The sequence below is a fragment of the Brachyhypopomus gauderio genome, unplaced genomic scaffold (assembly GCF_052324685.1).
Source record: "Brachyhypopomus gauderio isolate BG-103 unplaced genomic scaffold, BGAUD_0.2 sc54, whole genome shotgun sequence".
NCBI classification, from domain to species: domain Eukaryota; kingdom Metazoa; phylum Chordata; class Actinopteri; order Gymnotiformes; family Hypopomidae; genus Brachyhypopomus; species Brachyhypopomus gauderio.
Window position 1 is genome coordinate 32,267 of NW_027506878.1, and position 21,103 is coordinate 53,369.

General features: G+C 44.3%; 2 protein-coding genes across 2 annotated transcripts; both read left to right on the forward strand.

Annotated features, from left to right (window-relative positions):
• The first annotated feature begins 5,778 nt into the window (after positions 1-5,778).
• LOC143488794 (ependymin-like) lies at positions 5,779-8,065 on the forward strand. The gene is made up of 6 exons (XM_076987701.1): positions 5,779-5,929; positions 6,213-6,247; positions 6,432-6,566; positions 6,869-7,055; positions 7,312-7,396; positions 7,702-8,065. Exons 1-6 carry the CDS (start codon positions 5,845-5,847, stop codon positions 7,823-7,825), a joined length of 651 nt encoding a protein of 216 aa, XP_076843816.1. The 5' UTR covers positions 5,779-5,844; the 3' UTR covers positions 7,826-8,065.
• A 244-nt stretch (positions 8,066-8,309) lies between these two features.
• Positions 8,310-18,849, forward strand: LOC143488701 (pannexin-1-like). Its single transcript, XM_076987551.1, has 7 exons — positions 8,310-8,490; positions 14,162-14,289; positions 15,157-15,362; positions 15,763-15,968; positions 17,194-17,498; positions 17,631-17,802; positions 18,764-18,849. The coding sequence occupies exons 1-7, from the start codon at positions 8,310-8,312 to the stop codon at positions 18,847-18,849; spliced, it is 1,284 nt and encodes a 427-aa protein (XP_076843666.1).
• Positions 18,850-21,103: the final 2,254 nt, after the last annotated feature.

The following is a 21,103-nucleotide window of genomic DNA, read 5'->3' on the forward strand; positions in this document are numbered from 1 at the left end:
TAGTATCCCAGTGCTTGCAATAACCTATGTAAGACACGGAAAAACAGACCCTAATATTTAATCTCAGCGGTGACTGATGCCTGTCCATAGAGCTCCCTGTCCACAGTGAGGTGAGATTTGTTTTGTATGCAACACTTAAAGCATTTTCACTTCTCAACACTAGTATCTGACCTCTGTTTGACCTGCTCTGAAGGACTCAGACTCCAGCCACCGCGTCTGCACCCCCTATCTGACTCTGAAGGGCTCGGACTCTGTCCAACTCAGGTCCTTCTCTGCACCAAACAACTTTGTTCATTATCGAGCTGCATCAGGTATTGCAGAACTCCATCAATTCCCCATCATGTTGGAGTGGTGTAGTGGCCACCAGACAATGTCTGTAGAGGACATTGCAATCTCTCCACCCTTAAGCTGTAGAGCTAACACCTCATGGAGATCGTTCCTCGTGGACGGTGATGGGGAGGAAGGAAAAGCGTAACACCACGAAGTCCAAGGAGATGGACCTACTGCAAATTCTGACACACACTGCCAGTCTGCGATTAGGCGAACCTGCTTTTGCCCATTCTCAGCAAAACCATCAGGCACTTTGGATGCTGGGCCAGAAGAGCGTTGGGTGTGTGGAGAGAGAGATACCCCCATTCGTTTGTGGTCGAGAGAGGCTGGAAGGGCTGGATAATGATCTGTGACTCATCTGCTATGGGATGGGGGGGGTGTGTTTCTATACAGTCACCGCAAGAGATACCGCAGTTTCACAGCAGAACTGACAAAAGTCTGACAGGATATGAGCACGTGGTCCTTGAAGGAAGGAAATTAATTCATGGAAAAAGTGTTTCCTGATAATCATACCATGATCATATCTGTCACAGACCCAGTCTGTCCTCCACTCCGCCTGTCCCATGATCATGCATGTCACTCTGTCCTCAGTCTGTCCCCCACCCCGCCTGTCCTGCGATCATGCCTGTTACAGCCCCAGTCTGTCCCACTCCGCATGTCCCATAATCATGTCTGTCACTGCCCCAGTCTGTCCCCCCCTCCTGTCCCATAATCATGTCTGTCACTGCCCCAGTCTGTCCCCCCCTCCTGTCCCATAATCATGTCCAGAGCCGGAGTGGCTAATCGGGAGTTTCGGGAGGATTCCCGATGGGCCGGCTCATGTCAATCTCTAGTTTGGGCCGATTGGGAGGGGAAAATAATTTTGGGCCGGATTTGGGCATGAAACTCCCGGGCTGAAAAAGTGTCCCACTCCGGCCCTGATCATGTCTGTCACTGCCCCCGTCTGTTCCCCCTTCTTGTCCCATAATCATGTCTGTCACTGTCCCGTCTGTATCCCCGCCTTTCCCGTAATGTCTGTCACAGCCCCAGTCTGTCCTGTGATCATGCCTGTCACAGCCCCAGTTTGCCCCCCCCCCCCCCCCCCCGTCCTGTGAACATGCATGTCACTCTGTCCCCAGTTTGCCCCCCCCCCCCCCCCGCCTGTCTCATGAACATGTCTGTCACTGCCCCAATCTGCCCCCCCCCCTGCCTGTCCCGTGAACATGTCTGTCACTCTGTCCCCATCTGGTCTGGAGCCTCTGCTGATACAGAAAACAAAGTCCCGAAACCAAGCGGTGAAACTAAACAAACGTCCTGCCGTCACCTGCGTCCCGGCACCCACGAGCGCTAGTGGAGTCAGCATGGGGAGAGCAGCACCAACATGACACAGCAAACGAGCAACGATGCAACAAGAGTAACAAGATATGTCCTTCACATTTACATTTATGTTTATATTTACATTTATGTTTACATTTACATTTACATTTATGTTTATATTTACATTTATGTTTACATTTACATTTATGTTTATATTTACATTTATGTTTACATTTACATTCACATTTATGTTTATATTCACATTTATGTTTATATTTACATTTATGTTTATATTTACATTTATGTTTACATTTACATTCACATTTATGTTTATATTTACATTTATGTTTATATTTACATTTATGTTTGTATTTACATTTGCATTCACATTTATGTTTATATTTACATTTATGTTTACATTTACATTCACATTTATGTTTATATTTACATTTATGTTTACATTTACATTTATGTTTACATTCACATTTATGTTTATATTTACATTTATGTTTATATTTACATTCACATTTATGTTTATATTTACATTTATGTTTATATTTACATTCACATTTATGTTTATATTTACATTTATGTTTATATTTACATTCACATTCACATTTATGTTCACATTTTGGGCATTTAGCAGATGCACTTACTCACTTTACTTTGCTTCTGTTCACAGAACAGCAAATGGCAAGACAGCACACTCCGGTGATTCTTATAAGGCTAGAAATGTCTTTCTTACTTAAATCAGATATGTCTACATACTGTTTTTTATATGTTCATCACAAGTCATGTTTTTTGTGTATGATAATGGCCACGTTCATACAAAAATACACACATGACATATAAGGGACTCAAGGTAATTTCCTATATAAATTTTATATTTTAACAGTGTGTCAAAGCATGTGTGTTACTTATTGTTTCATTAAAAAGTTGTACATGAATTTTATATGATTGTACCAAAATACATATATGATCCCTTCATACTACTTATATATTATTTTACAGCGGATTTAATATGTTATAAATCTTTTGATGATGAATGTTGAGTGTTTGATCTTGCATACATTTATGTTTTATACTATAGAACAAATTACTGCACTGGTTCCATATAAAATATATGATCAAATGCTACATTATGTACACACAGAGAATGTAGGCAGTATTTATTGGAAAGAGACAACTTATAACACTTGATAACCAATTTTAAAGTTGCTTCCATTTATGCCTGTTTGATGTTCTCACAATACTCCTAAAACAATAGGTTCCTCAATAAAAGCCAATTGCAATATTTTGACATTGTAATAGCATGAAATTATAAACACTCTGCTTGTATTCATCTTAAAGCAGGGGTACTCAACTGGCGGACCGCAGTCCGGATCCGGACCCGAACGCGATCCTATCCGGACCCAGTCTCATTCCTCATTAACTGGATACGGACCAAAAAAAAAACGGAGCATTTATTTCAGGGCTATTGAAAAAACACTCCGTCACGAGTGTTACGTTTGCCACCCCCGCTCAACAACTTACGTTCGCCACCCCCGCCGCACCGGACCTCAGGTCACAGGTATCTGCCAAAATTGGACCGCGGACAAATTTAGTTTAGTACCCCTGTCTTAAAGCATTAATGTTTCTTCAGGCTGCTCCATTTTTCTTCTCTTAGTTCTGTCAGTTTGGCATTGATTGTAGAGCTAATGGTTGAAGCAACAACATGTTCCTACGAGATGAAATTAAGAACAATGCTTACCTGTGGTCAACACTGGCACACCTGGACGCTATGTAAAATATCTCCTCAATATTTCATATTACACAGAGCTTAAAACATACTGTAGATTACATCCACTTTGATCCTGTACAGTGTTTGACTTTTAAATGTTAAATTGTGCTTCTTGGCAAATGTCTAACTTGTAAAACACTAGGTAATGATATTGACTCCTGTAGTTTAGTAGTAGTCTGACTCAATGGTGTCTTGAATTCTGGCCTATCTGTACTATTTCCTAGGACGTATTCTGTGATCAGAAGCAAAGCACTGGATAAGAGCGTCTGCTAAATACCCTAAATGTAAATGTAAATGTCTACTTTAAAACGTTACAAGAGCTATGCTTTGCTAACTGTTTTTAGCTAGATAGCCCAACTGTCAAGCTAGTTATCAAGCTAGCTCACTAGGTAAAGTAGCCAGCTAAGTATCGCCAACTGTAGACCTTGGCCGGTTTAAAAAGACAAAGAAAACCTATATAGGCAATTAAACCCACAACGTTAATTAATATAACTGCTGTAATCGAAACAAAGCTGCAAGACGTATTTGAGATAGCTAACTAACGTAAATACAACGTTTATTTATATTTGTAATGACTAAGTAGTAGTAGACCAAGAGAAGTAACGGCGCGTGTCCAATCCCACCAAAAAATTCCTCTCATCAGCAGATCGGCGCGCGCTGTTCCCGCTCATCAAAATACCGCCGGTTCTCTCGTTCATTATTGGTAATACTTATAAATTTGAGCTAGCTAGCTACCTCTAGGGTCACCAACCTTTTTGAAACTGGGAGCTACTTCTTGGATAGCAATTATTGCGGAGGGCTACCAGATTAATACGCATCAATCGAACAAAGGTTGTTAAGCGGGGGTGGTTTAACAAAAGGTGTGCGTGTGCGAGTGTCAATTGCTAAGCGAGAAGACCGCTAGCAACCGCGGACAATCTATAATAGTAGCAAAAACATAAACGATGCAGCGCTTTGGTGCATGGCGCTATAGTGAGCTGTTTTTAAAACAAGCCCGCGGGCGACTTGTGACGTCCTCGCGGGCGACATGGTGCCCACGGGCACCACGTTGGTGACCCCTTAACATAAATACCGCAACGTAAAATTTACTGCAATTCTAATAATACACAAGAAAAAAGAAATAAATATTCCATATATCACATTAACAAGAAAAGAAAAGAAAGTAAACAAAAGTAGCTTAATGTTTGCAACAAAGGTCACTGGTGCACATTATCCTACATGTTTGCCTACTTCATAGCTCAGTCAGGTGAATAGGTGGGGAGTCATACATGGATTGGCACCCTTTACATATTTTTTATTATCTGAACCTTCCAGATACAGATGACATTCAAATATAAACACATATATAAACACACTTTCTCAAATGTATGCAGGCCATATATGTCTAACAGGCCATATATTTTATATGAATTACATATGTATATATGACATGCATGTCACACAGTACATACATTTAATACATACTTAGAATGCCATATATTGAATTTATAAGATTAAAGTAAAACTCATAAGACTATGATAAAAAAATATAAAAAACTTTTTCATATGGGGTACATCAGCACTAGACAGACATGCAGTCCCTTCAGGGAACCAGGTTGTTAACACGTTATTGGCTCATCTTGGTGATTTCACACAATATTTATACCAAGTAGATTGAGATTATGAGAAGTTTGTGGATGGTGTACTAATGAAGTTAAAGCTAATCTCTCAGGAAAGTGATCACCTTAGCCATCCTGCACTGGGCAAATGAGATGCATTAAACAGATTTGTTAGAATTTTACAATCAGGAGACCATGTTGGTGACATTTGTCTTAGATTTTAGGTTTGATTTTTATAGATTTTGTTTTGTTCCATAAGTATTTTCATTGACTGAATTTTCAGATTTATTGCTTTGTAATGTAACAGTAACATTCAGACATCTATAATTATGTCTGGAATGATGAACAAGAAACATGTAGACATCAAAGAGTTACAAATAAAACACTTGCTCCTAAGAAAGACAGAGTCTTGGGGCGTCGTGGAAAGGGCCACATTGCTCCAGTGATAACTGGCTGATTGTTTGTGCACCTGCACAGTCGAGAGTGATTCTGTGTTTGTTGAGTGGTTTAGCTCAGCATGGTCCTGTGACAAACATCACCTTATACGAACCCACGTTCTGGTTCTGTGTGCTCATGGGGGGTGGGATGGGGGGGGAGGGGGGTTGGGGGTAACAAACTCGTTTGTTTTAATAAAGACCGCTCAACTGCAGGTTGTAGGCTTGACGGGGGATTGTGCAACGTCTGGCAACGTGATCAGCGGAGGGAGGTGCCAGTCTGTCATTTGTCGGTGAGGCGGTGGGTGGAGGGAGGCGTGTCCGATGGAGCCGCGCTTTCTCGATAAATAGCGGCCCCCAGAGTGGTGTACGTGTGCTGACCTGCGGGCTGAGACGACAAGGAGCAATGATGCATGCGGTGGAGCTGTTCTGCGTGGCGTTCTGGTGCCTCTGCGCAGCTGTCTGGGCCTCCAGCAGCCGCGTGCCCTGCCGTGAGTGCCACCGCCGTCTACCCCAGCCCAGACGCCCACACCGCCACCCGCTCCGGGCTCAGTGCAATCCGGAGTCCTCTGACACTCTGGCTCTAAAATTTTAAGTCTATTTGAATGGTCAGAGAGTTCCAAATGAGAGCAGCTCAGCAGTAGTGTGGGGCCTTCATTGCTTTTTGATAAAACAGGACTGTAAATCAGCCCAATGTTGCAGTGACTGACACTCGAGTAATGTAGGAGTTACGCTGGATCTGTAATGTTGATACTGGTCTTTTCTCTTTCCCAGCATCACCATCTATGATCAGTGGGACAATGACTGTGGTACGTACGTACACGAATTAAAAGCATTTCACTACATCTGAAAGAAATGAATCACTAGAAGTGAGCATTTGAAAGTAATTTTGGCAATGTTTGTTTAAACTAGCTATTGCTAATTGCTAATTTTTGGAGTCGTTTGAGGTCGTTTGAGGTCTCAGTGTTGATGTTGAGCCTCTTCTGTCCTCAGAGGTCATCTGATGGTCATACTATTGCCACCGGCGAGTTCAACTATGATTCCACTGCGAAGAAGCTTCACTTTTTGGAGAAGAACGATGACTCAAACAAAACCTCCCACATAGACGTGCTCTTAAACTTTGAGGAGGTAACGTCGCCATCTTTTGGCAGAACAGGATTCTCTCACTCTTTTCTTCTTCCCTATTTTTCTGCTGATCAATTTTAAACTTGGAAAAAAACCATGTCTCTCTTTAAACCATGTCTCTCTCTCAAAATGTCATAAATATGAACTGTTTATCCCTTTCTCTACCCTCCCTCCCTCTCTCCCTTACTCTCCCTCTTTTCCCTCTTTCTCTCCCTCCCTCTCTCTCTTCCCCCTCCACTCTCTCTCTCTCTTTCTCTCTCTCTCTCTCTCTCTCTCCCCCCCCCCCCCCCCCCTCTCTCTCACAGGGTGTGTTCTATGAGCTGGACAGTAAGAACGAGAGCTGTAAGAAACAGACCCTAAAGTCCCGCAGGCACCCGATGGAGCTGCCGGCCGACGCGGCCCACGACAGTGAGATGTACCTGGGTAGCCTGACCGTGCCAGAGCAGGGCCTACGTCTGCGCGTCTGGACGGGCAAGCTGCCCGACCTCCACGGTGGGCACCTCCTCCGCCCCTCGGCCTACTTTAGCTCTCACACTTTCTTCCTAAATCTCTCTCTCTCCTTTTCCCTAAACGAAGTCTTAGCTTTGAAAGGGCTTTGCTATAGACATCCTTGGGTCTTCTGACAGTTCTTTAAGAAGTAGGTTAAGTCGCATGTAAAAGAACGTACATCTTATTTATTATTGTCACTTAGTCACAACAGGTCCACATTCAGTGCCTGTATAATGTTTTTTTATTATTTGTTTTGTAGCCCAGTATACGATGCTGACTACGTCCTGTGGATGCCTCACTGTTTCCTGTTACTACCATAGTGATAAGACCAACCTCATCTTCAGGTGAGTGGATATATTGATCCTGCTAAATGCCGTAAATGTAAAAATATATTGATCCAAATAATACTTAATACTACAAATGATACTTAATCTTTCTTCATTCGAGCAGCTAGGATTCTTGATTTTGTAAGCACACACGTGATACCAGGATAGCTATAGCCCACTTTAGCTCTGAGATCTGCATTAGTGTAAAGAATGTCTGCTACTGTGAGTGTAGTTCGTGGGTGTTTAACCAAACCAGTACCGACAGCTCAGTTGTAATAAGTTTAAAGTCACCGGATACTACTACCATCGCATTCCTCCCTCAGTTTCTTGGACGTGGAGACGCACGTGGACGATGCGCACGTCTTCGTGCCTCCGGCCTACTGCGCCGACGCCGTTTTGGAGGAGTCGAGCGACGACCACAGCTTCTTTGACCTGTTCCACGACTGAAGCGTTTTAAACCCCCTGATCACTAACAGGACACCCGGGATGGCGGCATGCAGAGAATTAAAAAATTCCTTTCCGAAATGAAGTTTTACTCAATCCACTTTTTTTTTCTTTACTGTACGAGCAAATCTGTTATTATGTAGCACGGTCACGTCTCTCTGTGGAGTAACAGTACTGTTCGGTCTTTTCGGTCGCTCTGTTCCTTTTGTTTTCTTATGAATTCAATAAATGCTGAATAATTCACACAGAAAACACTGGCGCTTGTTTGTAAAGCACTTTATCACTCTTTCCGGTTAGATTGTCCTCCCTCTAAATTGTCTCCTCATATCTGTTGTCACAAAAATAACACAGAGCTGTGTTGAGACACAAGCCCCATTTCTAAAGCCCCTTTCCACGCGATTGGCTAGACGTTCAGAACCCTGCCACCGGGACCGGGACACTATTACACTTTACACGGGACCGGTAACCGGGACATGTTATCCTAACCATGGCTATAGCGCACGTTGCAACGGAATATGTGTTTTCAGATTTTTTACTGAAGGAACCGAATGAGTCGATATTCAAAGGGGTGCGCTGTGAACTGGGCGCGGATAAACTGGTCACTTTTATCGCGGTGGGACTTCCTCTGTTATTTATTTCTCTAGCCTTTGCCCAAGAAGTGTCAGTGGGTGAGTGGACATCGTTATTCCAGCTTTATTCACTCCATAATTAATGGGGACATCATGACAAGTGAATTTATCTGCACCATAAACGTTTCTGTCCATTCATTTCGCCTGTTGGGACAGCCGGTAAAACATGACAGGGCACTTTGTAACGGTTTGGCCAGCAAGCACATGAAGAAAATATGTGTAATTATGTTTAAGTGAGATCTGCTTATGGGCTTCTAATGCATTTAATTTTAGAAACTGTAGGGATTTGATAATCGCAGGGATTCCGATAGGGGATTTATATAGTCTCGTTTCACTTCTATTGTTCAACTGAAATCGCTCGAAATCGTTAGTCACAAATTGCCCAACAAGAATTTTCGATGACACCTCCGTATATTCCTTAATACGCATTTTGGCTGATTACGATACGAATCCTACCGACTGCAGACTCTTTGACCACCTTTGTCACTACTGATGAACAAAGGGACCACCCGCGTACCGGCGCGAGCGCGCCTCCCGGTAGAGATCAGCTAGTAACGGGATGCTTTGCGCGTGCACGATTCAAATAGCATGATCTCATAAACCGGGTACTACGGACATCCCGACAGATTCCCCTACCGCTGTCGTTATTTAAAGAGCAGACGGGTTTTAAAACATAACAGGCCACGGACACGAACATGGAACTATTGCCCAAACCTGCCACCCATAATAACCCAGAAGAGTTATTTGTAGAAGATCGTAGCAGACGAAACGGAGAGAGACGTGCGCTTTAACATTAATAACGACACGCGGTTTGTCTCAGCATCTCTCGTCAGCCATCGGTACCTTCAGCATCCTTCAAACGAGAACCTTCCTGTAGGGGACACGGTCGCTCATTCGCTGCAGTACACGTGATTACATGGCGTTTAATTTTCACGCTAAATAAACATTCAATAAACAATAAACATTCCCTATTACAGAATATCATTGACTTATAGTAAAACAGTTTTAAAACAGTTTAATAGACATACGAATCTACGTGAGGGTCTGCGTATTAGAAGTGTTGTTTGGGTGTGTGTCACGCTACAGCTCCGGACTCCTCCCCTTGGGGCGTGTGTTCATGCTGTCTACGTCGGGTTATCTCCGTGGGTGTGGTTGTGTGTGTGTGTGTGTGTTCATTGGTCTCACCTGTGGCTTGTCTCGGGCTCACTCGGGGCTATTTAATGTGCGTAGCATTGTAGTGTGTTTCTTTGTTATGTCTGCGCTACATCACCCTATATTACAATTTTTCTCGATTGGTTTGGCTCATTTCTTGAAACCGAGATGACATTCTCAAAACAACATGGACAAGTCTGGTAACCCCTTGGCAATTGTTCACAAAAGAATAGCATTTCTCAAATTGCAAATGTCTTTGTACATGTCTCAAATATCTCAATGCATCTTTGCAAATGATTTAGTACAAGTAGCCTACAGTTAGCACAGTTAGCATACATTTAGTACAATTTCCTAGTAATTTGATCATGGTGATTTAAACTGATTAGCTGATTTTCAGTCAAATGGCTGTTCTCTCCAAAATATGTCATACATATTTCATTGTATAAGCCATTACATGCACAACAATCTGTTCAATTGTCAAAATTAGTCAAGCGCATTATACCACGAATACCATATATCAACCTTTTGAAACATTTGGTAAATTCATGACTATAATTGAACATCTGAAACTAGAACTTTTCTAATGAAGGAGGAGGTTCACACATCTCAGATAACCAATCAGATAGATACTTGACAGGTGTTCTCCATGTTTGTGAATGCTATCAATCAAGTAGGCCTGTACATAGAGAGCTTGACTAGGACCAATGAAGGCAACTTCCTGCTTGAGGAAGAGGAGGAGTGAGGGTACGTGGTGGTGGGACAGGGGGAAGAAGAAGATGAAGAAGAGGAGGAGTGAGAGTACGTGGTGGTGGGACAGGGGGAAGATGAAGATGAGGAAGAGGAGGAGTGAGGGTACGTGGTGGTGGGACAGGGAGAAGAAGAAGATGAGGAAGAGGAGGAGTGAGGGTACGTGGTGGTGGGACAGGGGGAAGAAGAAGATGAGGAAGAGGAGGAGTGAGGGTACGTGGTGGTGGGACAGGGGGAAGAAGAAGATGAGGAAGAGGAGGAGTGAGGGTACGTGGTGGTGGGACAGGGGGAAGAAGAAGATGATGAAGAGGGGGAGTGAGGGTACGTGGTGGTGGGACAGGGGGAAGAAGAAGATGAAGAGGAGGAGTGAGGGTATGTGGTGGTGGGACAGGGGGAAGAAGAAGATGAGGAAGAGGAGGAGTGAGGGTACGTGGTGGTGGGACAGGGGGAAGAAGAAGATGAGGAAGAGGAGGAGTGAGGGTACGTGGTGGTGGGACAGGGGGAAGAAGAAGATGAGGAAGAGGAGGAGTGAGGGTACGTGGTGGTGGGACAGGGGGAAGAAGAAGATGAGGAAGAGGAGGAGTGAGGGTACGTGGTGGTGGGACAGGGAGAAGAAGATGAGGAAGAGGAGGAGTGAGGGTACGTGGTGGTGGGACAGGGGGAAGAAGAAGATGAGGAAGAGGAGGAGTGAGGGTACGTGGTGGTGGGACAGGGGGAAGAGACAGATGAGCACGAGCACACTGCGTTGTCCCAGAGGAAATTCAGGTGACGCTCATTGATGTACTGTAAACCATCGCCTCACAATGGCAGAGGCAGGTCAACAAGTTCAATCCAAAGTGCCTCTGTCTACCGTCTCCATCATTATTGGCCAACGGGCCACATTGGGTGTACCAGGCCAGCGAGGGGGCAATCTGACTATGTGTGCTGCCATTTCTGAGAATGGTGTGGCCACCCATATCCCCAGTCTTGGCCCATACAATACAGAGAAGCTCCTATTTTTCCTGGATCGCCTTTACATTAATTTGATCCCTGAAAATGAGAGAGGTCTCGTAGGGCCTCACCTACCACACCACATCATTGTATGGGACAATGTGAAATTCTACCTTGGGCTCCAAGAATGCTGATGGAGTTTCTCCCCCCTCACTCTCTTTTCCTCAATCCCATCAGTTTTTTTTTCCACTTGGAGATGGAGAGTGTATGACCATCATCTTCAAGACCACAGATCCTTGCTCCACATCATGGAAGCTGCACGTGAAGCATTACAGTGAATCACATTACATTACATTACATTACATTACAGTGAATCACATTACATTACATTACATTACAGTGAATCACATCACATTACATTACATTACAGTGAATCACATTACATTACATTACATTGAATCACATTACATTACATTACATTACATTACAGTGAATCACATTACATTACATTACATTACATTACAGTGAATCACATTACATTACATTACAGTTAATCACATTACATTACATTACATTACATTACAGTGAATCACATTACATTACATTACATTACAGTGAATCACATTACATTACATTACATTACATTACATTACATTACAGTGAATCACATTACATTACATTACATTACAGGGAATCAGTGTAGGGGGCGGTTGAGACATGCACACTGTTTCTACCCTCGCTGCATTGCAAAGGAGATTATGCGTTGTGAGGTGGATGGAAATCTGTGGCCAGACAGAGAGCAGTTGTGCTGAACCATCCAGGTTATTTTGATAAAAGCACCACATGCTTGATGATGTCCACTCTGTTTTGAGAAATGGGCCAAAGTAGTTACTTGCCAAGAGCTGCACAGTGTCTGCTTCACAAACTGCCTTGACATCGTTGCAAAGCTGAAACATGTTTTCAAAAGGAAAATGTCAACAAAAATCACTAGTTGTAGCGAGTGTGATTTATGCTTTATTTGCCATTTTATGGTTAAAAGCTCCTGTGAGCCGTGAAATACCCTCACTTCAGATAAAGTATTATTACTTAATTAACAAATAATTTAAATGACAAAGCTAATTAATTATTATGTGTGTGTGTGTGTGTGTGTGTGTGTGTGTGTACTGACAGACAGGCTGTGTCTCCCACAGCGCATAAGGAAGGTTTTCAGATAATTCTAGGTTTTCCACATTCAGACACTCATCAGACAACATCCATCTCAAAACAGAAACTTGTCAATCTACACACAAAGCTCTATAATGACAAAGCAAAAACTGGGGTTTTTGAATGTTTGTAAATGCATAAAAAAATGAAACACATTCTATTGCAAAAGTGTTCAGGCATCTTACTGTAATTGGTACTTAGTTAATTGCCCTTGGCAGTAGTGACAGCCTCATGAATTATCCAGAACTTTCTCTCCTCTTCATTCAAGCTCAGCCAGTGGTGGGGAGTGTTGTTCACAGCCGTCTGTGTTTGTAGGGTGGGGAGTGTTGTTCACAGCCGTCTGTGTTTGACTGTAGGGTGAGAATTGATGTTCACAGCCCTCTGTGTTTGAGTGTAGGGTGAGGAGTGTTGTTCACAGCCGTCTGTGTTTGACTGTAGGGTGGGGAGTGTTGTTCACAGCCGTCTGTGTTTGAGTGTAGGGTGAGAATTGATGTTCACAGCCCTCTGTGTTTGACTGTAGGGTGAGGCAGGGGCGGACTGGGGAGAAAAAGTGGCCCGGGAGTTCCTGACAGACTGGCCCACTATATATATATATATATATATATATATATATGTGTGTGTGTGTGTGAATACTACTGTTATAATATAATAATATAATATATAATATAATATAATATAATAATATACTGTTTATGAATCTATACATGGCACGTAGTGTATATGACGGCGTTTATTGTCATATGGACAATATTAGTTCCAGCAATAATATGATTACAAAGCCACATAGTGGCTTTTAAATAGTCCACCATAAGACCACCAAACAAGTTGTTTTACGCAAAGTGCATCCTAAAGAACAACCTACAACTCTAACGTGGGTATTTCTTCCTGTTACCTATTTGTGGTGGTTAGTTTTAATCTAAGAATTTCAATAGCTTAAAAAAAAACAGTGCGCAGTGCTCTGGAACCTTTAAGACCGCCACTTGCGTCCGTGTTAACCTTGTTAAGGTAATTTGTACATGGTGCTTCAAACGTTGCAGAGGCGACAGCAGTACATTTAAAATACTATGTTATCTACAATTTAAACTGCTGTATGTTTTCGTAGTCCGGCCCGGATTTTCTGGGACAAGTTGTTTTTTTTTTCTGATCTCCGCTGCATACCACCCACCCAGTCCGCAGCCCGGTCCAACTCGTTCATGTGTTTACAGGTTCAGTCCGCGGCCACGCTGAGCAGGTTAGTCTGACTGGAGCGGGGGAGGTATTAACACCGTTAAACAGCAGCGTGACTACGGGCCGGGGCCGCAGTGCGCGGCAGTGTCTCCTCCACGGGACGAGTTAAACCACCGGCGGCCCGACGGCCCACTAACCCATCGGCCCACTAACCCATCGGCCCACCGGGGAAATCCCCGGTAGCAATGTATGCCAGTCCGCCCCTGGGGTGAGGAGTGTTGTTCACAGCCGTCTGTGTTTGACTGTAGTGTGAGGAGTGTTGTTCACAGCAGTCTGTGTTGTTCACAGTGATCCCAAAGACTCTCCCAGCCCCCCTGGAAGAAAACGTCCCCATGCATGATACCATCACCATGTTTGACTCTAGGGTTGCTGTTGATTCTCACACCACTGTGTTTGACTGTAGTGCTGGTGTTGATGAGGTGACGCTTACAGCTTTCTGCACTGCTGTCAGGTACCCAGATCAGCTGTTTCCCGCCCAGCAACTTCACCTTGCGGCAGGCTGCTTACACAGACTCCTTCTGCTGGGTCGCCGTGGAGAGCCAGTCTACAGAGAATGGCTCCCCCTTGTGGCTACACAAGGTAATGCTATTGGGGTTTTTTGTACTTAAAATGTAAATGTGCCATATTTTGTCAATGTGATTTTTACACCGCAATCGAAATTTGTCCTCCGCTTTTAACCCATCTGTGCAGTCAGAACACACACACACACACACACACACACACACACACTAGTGATTACTAGGGGGCTGTGGATCACACATGCCCAGAGCCGTGGGCAGCCCTAACCCGGCACCCGGGGAGCAGTTGGGGTTAGGTGCCTTGCTCAAGGGCACCTCAGTCATGGCCTTAGGTCTGGGAATCGAACCCACGACCCTCCGGTCACAAGACCAGTTCCCTACCACCAGGCCATGACTGCCCCATTAAGTTGAAAAGTGTAGCATATGGTATAACATACACACATTAAAACTATCTCACTCTTCCTCATTCCCTTCCTCCACCTCTCATTCCCTCTGTACTCCTCTGTCTCTCCCCTTCTTTCTCTCACTCCTTCTTCCTTTCACTTTTATTTCACTCTCCCCATCTTTTTTTCACCATCTCCCTCTCTTTGTCTTCTCTTCAATCTTTTTTCCTCTCTCTTTCTCCCTCCCTCTCTCTCCCTCTTTCACTCCCTCTACCTCTCCTCGTTTGTCTCTCCCTTCTTCTCTCTCTCACCCTCTCTCTCTCTCCTCTTCCTTTCTCCCTCTCTCTCTCTCCCTCCCTACCTCTCTTTCTCTCTCCCCTCCCTATCTCTCCCTCCCTCTCCCTATTCTCTCCTCTTCCTCTCTCCCTCTCCCTTCCTTCTCTCTCTCTCCCACTCTCTCTCTCTCTCTCCCTCTTTCTCTCTTCATCTCTCCCTCCCACCCTCTCTCTCCCTCCCCATCTATCTCTCCTTCCCTCTCTCCCCAGTTCTTCCCCTATGTCCTCCTCTTTCTGTCTATCCTGGTCTACTCTCCCTCTCTCTTCTGGCGTTTCACCGCTGTGCCCCTGCTCTCCTCTGACCTGGGCTTCATCATGGAGGAGCTGGATCGCTGCTACAACCGCGCCATCCGCCAGGCCAAGGGCCCGGCCTCCTCCACCCGCAGCGCCCCGGACGTCCCAGACGACCCCCACAGGTACCGCACAGGTTCACTTCCCCACACACCACACCAAGAGACCTGTGAGTGTGTGTGTGTGTGTGTGTGTGGCTCTCAGTGTGAGGAGGTTTGGAGTGCAGGCACTGCTGTCTGCTCAGGATTTAATGTCTGGTCTTTGTTTTAAAACAGAGTGGGAAAAGTGTGACAGGGACCCCTGGTTCCCTTTACCACAGTGTGATGGTTTGAACACACTATACTGTGTGTGTGTGTGTGTGTGTGTGTGTTTGTGTATACGTGTGTGTGTGTGTGTATGTTTGTGTATACGTGTGTGTGTATGTTTGTGTATACGTGTGTGTGTATGTTTGTGTATACGTGTGTGTGTGTGTGTATATGTTTGTGTATACGTGTGTGTGCATGTGTGTGTGTGTGTGTGTGGCAGTGGTCTGGAGGTGGTGGAGAGCTGCTCTCAGCGCCCCCTGGTGGAGCAGTACCTGTGGAGTAAGCGTGGTGTGTGGACACTGGCATTGAAGTACCTGCTGTGTCGCTCTCTTACTCTGCTCACACTACTGCTGGCCTGCGTCTACCTCACCTACTACATCTGCAGGGTGTCGCCCTGCGACCAGTTCTCCTGCGTCCTGCTCACAGGTGGGACTGCGCGTGTGTGTGTACATGTATGTATATGTGTGTGTGTGTGTATGAGTGTGTATGTGTGTGTGTGTGTGTTCAGGTACTCTCCTGAATGACAGTGCTCCTGTTGTGTGAGTGTGTGTGTGTGTGTTCAGGTACTCTCCTGAATGACAGTGCTCCTGTTGTGTGTGTGTGTGTGTTCAGGTACTCTCCTGAATGACAGTGCTCCTGTTGTGTGTGTGTGTGTGTGTTCAGGTACTCTCCTGAATAACAGTGCTCCTGTTGTGTGTGTTTGTGTGTGTATGTGTGTGCATGTATGTATGTATGTATATATGTGTATAAATATATATATATACGTGTGTGTGTGTGTGTGTGTGTTCAGGTACTCTCCTGAATGACAGTGCTCCTGTTGTGTGTGTGTGTGTGTGTTCAGGTACTCTCCTGAATGACAGTGCTCCTGTTGTGTGTGTGTGTGTGTGTGTGTGTCCTATGTTCAGGTACTCTCCTGAATGACAGTGCTCCTGTTGTGTGTGTTTGTGTGTGCATGTATGTATGTATGTATGTATATATGTGTATAAATAAATAAATATATATATATATATATATGTGTGTGTGTGTGTGTGTGTGTGTGTGTGTGTGTTCAGGTACTCTCCTGAATGACAGTGCTCCTGTTGTGTATGTGTGTGTGTGTGTGTGTGTGTGTGTTCAGGTACTCTCCTGAATGACAGTGCTCCTGTTGTGTGTGTGTGTGTGTGTGTGTGTGTTCAGGTCCTTTCCTGAATAACAGTGCTCCTGTTGTGTGTGTTTGTGTGTGCATGTGTGTGCTTGCATGTATGTATGTATGTATATTTGTGTATAAATATATATATATATATACGTGTGTGTGTTCAGGTACTCTCCTGAATGACAGTGCTCCTGTTGTGTGTGTCTGTGTGTTCTGGTACTCTCCTGAATGACAGTGCTCCTGTTGTGTGTGTGTGTGTGTGTGTGTTCAGATACTCTCCTGAATGACAGTGCTCCTGTTGTGTGTGTCTGTGTGTTCTGGTACTCTCCTGAATGACAGTGCTCCTGTTGTGTGTGTGTGTGTGTGTGTTCAGGTACTCTCCTGAATGACAGTGCTCCTGTTGTGTGTGTGTGTGCGTGTGTGTGTGTTCGTGTTCAGGTACTCTCCTGAATGACAGTGCTCCTGTTGTGTGTGTGTGCGTGTGTGTGTGTGTGTGTGTGTGTGTGTGTGTGTGTTCAGGTCCTCTCCTGAATGACAGTGCTCCTGTTGTACACTGTAAGTTGGTGGCTGTGGGCGTGTTCCGCCTGCTCAGCTGCATTAATGTGGGCGTGTACCTGCTGTTGATCCCCGTGGTGATATACTCCGCCCTGCTGCCTGGCCGTCACCGCAAGGAAATCCGTTTGCTCCGCCCATACCGGCTCCTGCCCACGTTTGGCCACGCCCAGGGTCTGCAGTCAGCTACCCATCGCTATGATGACCTGAGTATCTATTTACTCTTTCTGGAGGAGAACCTGATTGAGCTGAAGAGCTACAAGTGTCTGCAGGTGTGTGTGTGTGTATGTGTGTGAGAGTGTGTTCACGTGTGTGTATGAGAGTGTGTTTGCGTGCGTGTGTGAATGTGTGTGTGTGAGAGAGAGAGTAAGTTTTCTAAAATTACTTTTAATGGTCATTTCCAGGTATTAGAGTTACTGACAGAAGGAGAGAGTAAAAATGTGGACATGACCTGTCTCCTGAGGACCCTTGGACAAGTGAAGACTGATCTGGTGGACAGAAAACTATCTCCCATCATAGAGGGCATTAGCCAATCAGCTCAAGAGAAGGAAGAAGCCAGGTCTCCTCTGTTCAAGGGTACGTGTGGCAGGGATGATGTCACGACTGATAAATGTCCAACCTTAAATATCTCAGTGTGGTCAGGACTCTCTGTAGTCCTCAGTGTGGTCAGGACTCTCTGTAGTCCTCAGTGTGTTCAGGACTCCCTGTAGTCCTCAGTGTGTTCAGGACTCCCTGTAATCCTCAGTGTGGTCAGGACTCCCTGTAGTCCTCAGTGTGGTCAGGACTCCCTGTAGTCCTCAGTGTGGTCAGGACTCCCTGTAATCCTCAGTGTGGTCAGGACTCCCTGTAGTCCTCAGTGTGGTCAGGACTCCCTGTAGTTCTCAGTGTGGTCAGGACTCCCTGTAGTCCTCGGTGTGGTCAGGACTCCCTGTAGTCCTCGGTGTGGTCAGGACTCCCTGTAGTCCTCAGTGTGGTCAGGACTCCCTGTAATCCTCGGTGTGGTCAGGACTCCCTGTAATCCTCGGTGTGGTCAGGACTCCCTGTAGTCCTCGGTGTGGTCAGGACTCCCTGTAGTCCTCGGTGTGGTCAGGACTCCCTGTAGTCCTCGGTGTGGTCAGGACTCCCTGTAGTTCTCACAGGTTATGAGTTCAAAGCCCAGCAGAGAGCTTAGTGCATCTTGTACCTTTACTTAAGGAAAGCAGTGTAATCACTTCAGAAAACAGTGTAATTTCACTTCAGAATTATTTTACATTGATATTAATAATGATATTGATATTATATTAGTATATTTAAGAATATTAATATTAGATAAATAATGTTATTTGCTGTTTTGCTATTGTTCGCATCCATTTTTAATATTTCTAGTGTTAGCGTTATATAATTATATATAATCAGAACGATTTCTACGCTGATATTGACAACGTTGAAAGTAATGTTTATGAATGTCCCTATAGTGTCTTACACACATTTACAGACACAAATATGTGTAAGACTTTGCAGTGTGCACATCATGGCCTTGTGTGATTTTGTCTTCTAGATGTCTCCACTGAGACACTGCAGGATGGACTAGAGAAAGAGGCCCAGGGCGGCTGTAGGAAGGACGTGAGACAGAGAGTGTCCTGAAGTTCATTGACGTGAGACAGAGAGTGTCCTGAAGTTCACTGACCAATTACCCCCCCCCCCCCCCCCCCCCCCCCCCCCCATCCTTTTAAAACCCTGAAGAGCCATGTAATTGTGCTTGGATGTGTTACATTAATATGAGAATGTAAATATAACATTGACAGAATCAGAATGAGATTCGCCTTTATTGTCAATATCATTTGCATTACAATGAAATTGGATTTGCTACTCCAAGGTGCTTTGTTATGTAAAACGAAATAAAATAAAAAATTAACTAAACTAAAATAAATAGATAATTTAAAATGTCATAAAACTGTATAGACTACAAAGATTAATTCTTTAGTTATTGCTACATGAGAAATGTTCGGAATATTGCACATAAGGGGGTTAGCAGAGAAATAAATCACATGGTATTGGACATGGAAATATTAACGGTAGGTATATGGAGTCTGGAGGATCATATCAGAGCATTTACTATTTCCCCATGAAGGATTGTGTCACTCTAAAAGAAGGATAACATTAGATGAATGGCTTGTTAACATATTTACATGCACTCATGTTTGACAGCAAAACTATTCACAACAAGGTGGATGCAATTTGGTTCAATGCAACTGTATAAATCGAGGCCGATATGCCTTTTTTAAACAATTAGATGTCCGCCGTTTTACATATGATGTGGCATATGACTTCATACTACCACAGTTAAAGAGCGTTATTCTTTCCATATTTTCTGTTTTATTTTTTCGCAACATTTACCTCGTTTGGTCATGGATTTAGAATCAGCATCAAGACATCATCAAGGATTAACAGTTACAATAACCATTAACCTCAATTTAGCTTTAATAATCCCAAAGCTAGATATATTTATATTTTCAAGGGTTAGGGCATAATTTGCATTTCACTAGCATCACTGACAAGGATGAGGTGAATCCCCCATCATAACAGCATGACAATTAGGCAACCAAGATTTAAAATGAACTAAAACAGAATTAACATAAAATAATTCGACCTACAAACCATTTCTAAACCAAATAAAGGTGGTCAAGTCAAGGTCAAGAGCGAGCGCGCTAAACCGCACAATTCTTGTTTCTCTGCTCTCGCTGTCACTGTTTTTGCTCGGTTTACTTGATTTTGCGTGTTTAGTGTGTCTGACTTGCTCGATTTAACCTTATATTTTTGCTCTCATGTTAAAGACAGACAGTAATCTCACTCCATAGACATGCCCACTTCAGCCCACAGTGGAGCTCCTTAAAGTCCTTCAATGATGGAGGGACCTCAATAGAGGAGTGATCTAGTTGTTCTGATGCACCCAAAAGACTTCAGAAACCAAAGGTGTATATGAAGGTGACCTGAAAGAATGAAAACAGGATTTGAATGGCTTGGTTGTTGTTAGTAATGTGGGTCTAAGAGCCAGTAGATCACTTGGATGGGATCACACAGTGTGTTTCACTGCTACTATATTTTGAATTTTACAGTTTAGCTTATAGGACTAGGAAGTACAATCCCTTACATTATCAGCACTTGATGAGGGGTTAGGGCTAGAGGGGTAACCGCGTCACAGGGGTCTTCAGGTGGGCACCCTCCTTCTTTGGTGTTTCGTTGAAAGGCCCACGACACCTCCAGAGGGTTCAACGGCAACATCTGGCGTCTCAGATTTGCCCCCTCTGCGGTCATCTTGCAGCCACTCCTGATAGTGACTTGACAGCTTGTTGGAAGGCTTGTCCTTTCACTCCCATTACCGTAAGCAGCTTGGTTGTAGATGTGGCAACAAACTCTACAGCCAACCTCAACAGGAAGCACCCGGGCACGCCACCCACGTTGTTCGGCATCTGATGTTAAGTCAGAGTACTTCAGTCATTTCCGCTCATATGCTTCACCAACTGGAATAGAAAACAGAAATAGATTTCTGTGAGCTTGACCATAAGACCAGATCTGGCCTGAGATTAGTTGTAACAATCTCAGGTGGGAATATAAGTCTCTGGTCCAAGTCAACCTGCGTTCTCCAATCCCGGGCACAGTCTAAGAGGGTTTGGTGGTTCCCTATTCGCTGCAGGTTTTGCTGGGAGTTGTCCTGCTCTTACAAATGTTGTGGTGGATATGCGTCCAGACACTGACGAAGGGAGGGTGTTGGTGCTGGTTCTCCTTCTTTCCAAAGTGATGGCCAGGTGTCGTAGCACCTGGTTGTGTCTCCAGGTATAGCGGCCTTGGGCTAAGCTGGTTTTACAGCCAGATCTAAATTGCTCATTTAAATCATTGA